The sequence below is a fragment of the Prunus dulcis genome, chromosome 5, assembly GCF_902201215.1.
Source record: "Prunus dulcis chromosome 5, ALMONDv2, whole genome shotgun sequence".
In the NCBI taxonomy this organism is placed as follows: Eukaryota; Viridiplantae; Streptophyta; class Magnoliopsida; order Rosales; family Rosaceae; genus Prunus; species Prunus dulcis.
The window spans coordinates 8355952-8361603 of record NC_047654.1 but is presented as its reverse complement, the minus strand read 5'-3'; the positions used below and the strand labels follow the sequence as shown (position 1 = coordinate 8361603).

Genomic DNA, 5652 nt, shown 5'->3' with positions numbered 1-5652 from the left:
TGGTAATTTTAGTGCACAACTTGCTTTCTACAAAAAGAGTTTTTCTTAGCGTTTTCATTCAATTCTCTTGGCTTTTCTTCTTTCTTTGAGTCTACCTCTTGCAATTTAGTTTACTACAAGTGGATTTCTTCTTATCACTATCATTATTAACCTAATTCACAAGCACAACACAATCTCATGAGATTCTTTGGTGATCAATTGGCATGGATGCTTAATTTGGCCCTTGCATTCTCATCACGCACTATAAACCCACCGCCAACTCTCTCTCTCTCTCTCTCTCTCTCTCTCTCTCTCTCATAATTGGCAGTTACAAAAAGAGGCTACCAATTTGCTCCTTTTGAGAAACAAACATCCTCACGAAACCCATGCATTCATAAAAATAATCAACCTTATCTGAGAAAAGACAACACAACAAGAAATTAGAAAAATCAGATTCTCATCTTTCACTTGGAATTTATATTTGAAACAAACCCACCAAGCCTGCAAGCTATTTTGCTCAACTAAACAATGTCTGCAACATCAAATTTGGAAGAGGACCCAAGAGAGAGAGCCTCTCTGCCACCTTCATCCCTACCTCTCACTCAAAAATGGCCAGCCAACTTTTTCAAGGTCATGCTTTTAGAGCTGAAAATACAAAGAGGGATAGCTCTTCCTTTGGTGGCAATGAATTTGACATGGTTTGCCAAGATAGCAATCACAACAGCTTTTCTTGGCAGGCTCGGAGAGCTTCAATTGGCCGGTGGCACGCTTGGTTTCACTTTTGCTAATGTCACTGGCTTCTCTGTCTTAAATGGGCTCTGTGGTGCCATGGAACCTATATGCGGTCAAGCTTCTGGAGCTAAAAATATTAAGCTCCTTCACAAGACCCTTCTCATGACAACTTTCTTTTTACTGCTTGCAACACTTCCTATTTCTTTCTTGTGGCTCAATGTTGACAAAATCCTCATCCATTTTGGCCAACAAGAAGACATTTCAACAGTTGCAAAGAGCTACCTTTTGTATCTCCTGCCAGACTTGGTAATTACCTCATTGCTCTGTCCCCTCAAAGCCTACTTGAACTCCCAAAGCATCACACTACCTTCAATGTTCTGCTCGGCTTTGGCGCTTGCGCTTCACATACCGATCAACATCTTGCTTGCAAAATCCAAGGGTCTTGAGGGAATTGCAATGTCTGTGTGGATCACTGATCTCATGGTTGGGCTTCTACTTGCCTTGTATGTGTGCAGGTTTGAAATTAATGCCAAGGAAGGGAGGTGGAAGGAAGGGGGGTGGCTTGATCAAGGTGTTGGGGATTGGATTAGGCTGCTCAAGCTTTGTGGACCTTGCTGCCTCACTACCTGCCTTGAATGGTGGTGCTATGAGATTTTGGTATTGCTAACAGGCAGGCTTGCCAATGCCAAGCAGGCAGTGGGAGTTTTAGCCATTGTATTAAACTTCGACTACTTGCTCTACTCAGTCATGCTTTCTCTGGCAACATGTGCCTCAACCCGTGTCTCGAATGAGCTTGGAGCAAACAGAGCAGGCCCTGCTTATCAGTCTGCATTTGTGTCTGTAGCAGTGAGTGTGGTCACAGGTTGCATGGGTGGCTTGGTGATGTTAGCAGCCAGGGGAAGTTGGGGATCTTTGTTCAGCCATGATAAGGGAATTGTAGGAGGTGTGAAGAAGATGATGCTGCTCATGTCTTTAGTGGAGGTGGTAAATTTCCCATTAGCAGTTTGTGGAGGAATTGTCCGGGGAACCGCAAGGCCGTGGCTAGCCATGTATGCAAATCTTGGAGGGTTTTACCTCCTGGCCTTGCCTTTGGGAGTTGTTTTAGCATTCAAGGTTGCACTTGGGCTCAGTGGATTGTTGATAGGGTTCTTGATTGGGATGGTTGCTTGCTTGATTCTGGTTCTCATGTTTGTTGTAAGGATCAATTGGGATGAAGAAGCGTGCAAGGCACAAACACTTGCGTCAGTTGCATGTCAAGCACCAGAACTTAACAAAGATGGCAATCACAAAAGCATGGAGAGAGATCACGTTGAAGTCTAAGAATAACCTGAGAGTATTTGTTGTAACACAAACGTCTCTTACTCTGAGTCATATCCTAGTAAACCAGAACAGGTAAAATTTTATAGGGTTCTGGATCATCCACTACTTAACCATGACTCCAATGGCCAATTCTAGAAACGTGTTTTGAAAGAGAAATTTTGAGTAATTTGTGTAGTTCCCAGGTTATTTCTTCATCAGTCCATGTAAATTAAACAACTCCCTAGTGTAAAAAGTGCCCAACTTTATATACAGACAAGAAATTTATGGAGAGCAAGAGGTTAATGAAGCCTAAAAAATGCATACATAGACAATGCAATTCATGGCAAAAGAATCATCTATATAAGTAGTCACACGGCATTTCATATAGAAGAAATTATTGCAGATTCTTTTTCCAGTTTCCAAAATTCAACTACAACAAAAATTACTTGTATGTTGATGAACTTGTATAAGCTCGGAGGAATCAAATGCAGACTACCATTCAGGAACTTGCAATCCCATTAAACATCTCTGAATAACATCATTGTTCCATATTTGATGATGAAATTTATATCACAGGTCCCAATGAACAAACAAGGAAGACATCATCCATCAATGAATCCAGATTTAGAACTTAAGAGACTCCAGCTCTTTCACTTTCTCTTCATTGAAGCCTAGGGTAGCCAGTATCTTGTGACCCGGCGATTCCACTTCGTACCAAATGCCAAGAAGCAGATGAGATGTTGTAATTTCCCCACTATCACCTGCACTTGAGAAATGGCAAGGACTTTAGAGCAATGCAAAAAGACTTGACAATTCTGATTTCCCAAAGAAAAGATGTTCATGTGCCCTTGGAGCTCAATCCCGCAATTCCACAAGTGAGGGTACATTGCGCAAGTAGCAAGAGCAACACAGGTTCGATTTCAGATAGTTCTATTATCTAGGTTGCTGTCAAGAATCAGATAAATGAGATTTTTAATTTTTTTAATCAATTATTGAAACCATTACATCTGATATTCCCATCTCACAAAGCAGAATTACAATTATTTTTTCAAGCTCCATCGAGCATAGGACTTTACATGGCATTGGAAGATAAAGCTTGTCACTGTCATAGAAATGAAAATTGGATCTAATAACTAACTAACTAACTATTCAAAAAATAACTATTCAAAAAAATAATAATAATAACTAACTAACTAACAACAACAACAAAAATAACTGTGTCATTTCAAGAAAACACAAATTGTTCTTACATTCTAGGGAAGCTCAGCTCCCATTGTCTACAATGACCCATTCTAGAAGATGGAAGCTGCCATAGAATCCAAAATCTTTTACCCATATAATGCGATACACGTTTACTACTGGTTCTTTTCAACCCAAAAATAATGCAAATCAATGAAGCCAGTCCATGCATTGAGTATTCATCCCCTACCCACTTCCTGCGACTAGGGACAAATTTCATTTGACTAATTCTTATACAAAGCAATTATGAAAAGCCTTTTACTACAACACTTAACCCAGAGCTCTATATTTTTAAAAGATTACACTCTCAAGCATACAAATTCTCAGATGGAAGATTATAAAAATGAATTACAGAATACAGTAAACATTAAACAAAGTCAGGAAAAAAAAAAAATTACAAAATCAAATGTTATGCCATTCAAATAGAAGTTACTAGCCTATATCCACGTTCATCTCAGCCATCTTACGTTGCCTATCAATATATTTGTAATCATATCTTTGTCTGGATGTTAAGATGCTACTAGAACGAGCATCCATGCAATTCCAAAGACAGCAGTAGACTTAACCTCAGGCGACTTGCAAGAAACAATTTGAATTCACAAAAAAATTTGAAAGGCCAATCAAAAGAATTTCCAAAATAGAAAAATTTATATATGAATCAAACATCCCAGAAACACACCGGATTTTAGCTTTTTGTCAACAGCCCAATCAAGCACTCTTTGAGCTTCCTCAGTCAATGTGGGATGCTCAGGACTGAAGAACCACATGTCAGCTTTCCCAAGTAACTTGATCGTTTCTTCACGAACCTTGAAAAGTGTAATTCCATTTGCCCGTAAAATTTTTGCAGCCAGACTGGTTCCTGCAGCCCAATTCAAAGATGGCTAAGTATACCATATAATCAGTACAGAGTAAGTATGTGGTCAGATATTCGTAAGATTTTTTTTATATAGTAAGAAGACACTTTGTATCTTATATTTGCATCCCCATCTAGCCTTTAGTTGTTGTTTTTGGATCGTAACCTCCCTAATTTCACGACTAAGCTATTATGCATAAGATAGAAGCACGCACACAACTACACAAGGGTTAACCAGCACAATTTTCTAACTAAGATTCAACTTATGCAGCTCACTTGAAGACTACATTATACTCATGCACGTCGCAACCAACTAAATTTCGAAATTTGCAGTTCTAGTCTTACATAATCTAGTCCTTTAACTCTGATTGTTTGACTCCATCTTAAAATCAGATACAACATTATCGAAAATGGAATCAATACTTAATTATAGCAGCACCAATCAACCCAACTACTTGCATTATGATCAGAGAAAAAACATTCAAAAGCAATTGAATCATTAACTAAAAAATTAACAACAATTAAAGCTTAAAAGAGTCAGAAATTTGCTTACCCTCTATGAGGATACCCATGAGAATTGCTTCAGTCCCAGTAGTTGCATACTTGAGCTTCCTGGCTTCCAATTCACCCATGGCAAATGACTTTATAGCCCTCCAAGACCATCTGCATCCACTCACCCAATACCAAAACCTCAATCCCAGCAAAACCAGAAATAAAATAAAAAACACTAAGCCCACAAAAGGTATTAAAAAGACACTCACTTGGGCACTTTTTCAGTGAATGAAACTCCTTCCACATTTCTGTAATGACCAAATCAGAAGCATCTGAAACAACAGCTTGGTCATCCAAAACGTGAAAAAGAAACAAAATTGAAAATTCAAGAAAGAGGGACTTGGAAAAGTGAGAAAATGGGACTCACGCAGTAGGGAGGCTGAGGCAGACTGTGGCAGAGAAGGGTCGTAGCTTTGGCTCTTGGGTTCTGACTCTGAGGCTTGAGGACTGAAGCGAGAGACTGTTGGCTCCCAGCCATGGCTTCTGCAAACCGTCGGGTCTCAAATTCCGCGTCAGAGGTGGCGAATCTAGGCCGGGTTTAGTTCTGTGATTGGGAATTAGAGCTGTGGTAGATGTTGGAAGCTTGGACAGAGAGTGAGCGGCCATTTTTGGAAAACAGAAGTGGAGCCTCTGGAATTGGATGTGTGGAAGGATATGGGATTGGAATTTGGAACTTGGAAGCAATAATGAGACGGCGTCGTTTTCTATGTACATTTGTGTTTGAACTTGGGTTGGGCTTCCTTCCACCCAAATTCTTTATGGACTGGACCTATTTCTTGATAGATTTCACCACAAATATCATCCCTTTAGACACCAATTTCACCAGTTTTACACCAATAGTTTGTTGCTTTCATTATTGTGATGTTTGATGCAGTCCATTAGTTACTTAGAGCATTTCCAGCAGTTTGCCCCTTGCCATGGCAAGGAGGACCCTAGGACAGCTACTATTCACGTGAATAGTGGCTGCCCTAGCCCCTCCAGTAAAATGTGTTTTCAGC

At 39.8% G+C, this 5652-nt stretch overlaps 2 protein-coding genes across 2 annotated transcripts; one reads left to right on the top strand and one right to left on the bottom strand.

Moving 5' to 3' along the window:
- The first annotated feature begins 281 nt into the window (after positions 1 to 281).
- LOC117627594 (protein DETOXIFICATION 56) lies at positions 282 to 2313 on the top strand. The gene has a single exon (XM_034359750.1). The coding sequence runs from the start codon at positions 508 to 510 to the stop codon at positions 2029 to 2031; it is 1524 nt and encodes a 507-aa protein (XP_034215641.1). The 5' UTR covers positions 282 to 507; the 3' UTR covers positions 2032 to 2313.
- Positions 2314 to 2369: 56 nt separating this feature from the next.
- Positions 2370 to 5354, bottom strand: LOC117627595 (ATP-dependent Clp protease ATP-binding subunit CLPT2, chloroplastic-like). Its single transcript, XM_034359751.1, has 5 exons — positions 5022 to 5354; positions 4864 to 4902; positions 4656 to 4765; positions 3929 to 4108; positions 2370 to 2771 (listed from the first exon to the last, which is right to left on the bottom strand). Exons 1-5 carry the CDS (start codon positions 5258 to 5260, stop codon positions 2635 to 2637), a joined length of 705 nt encoding a protein of 234 aa, XP_034215642.1. The 5' UTR covers positions 5261 to 5354; the 3' UTR covers positions 2370 to 2634.
- Between the last annotated feature and the right edge of the window lie 298 nt (positions 5355 to 5652).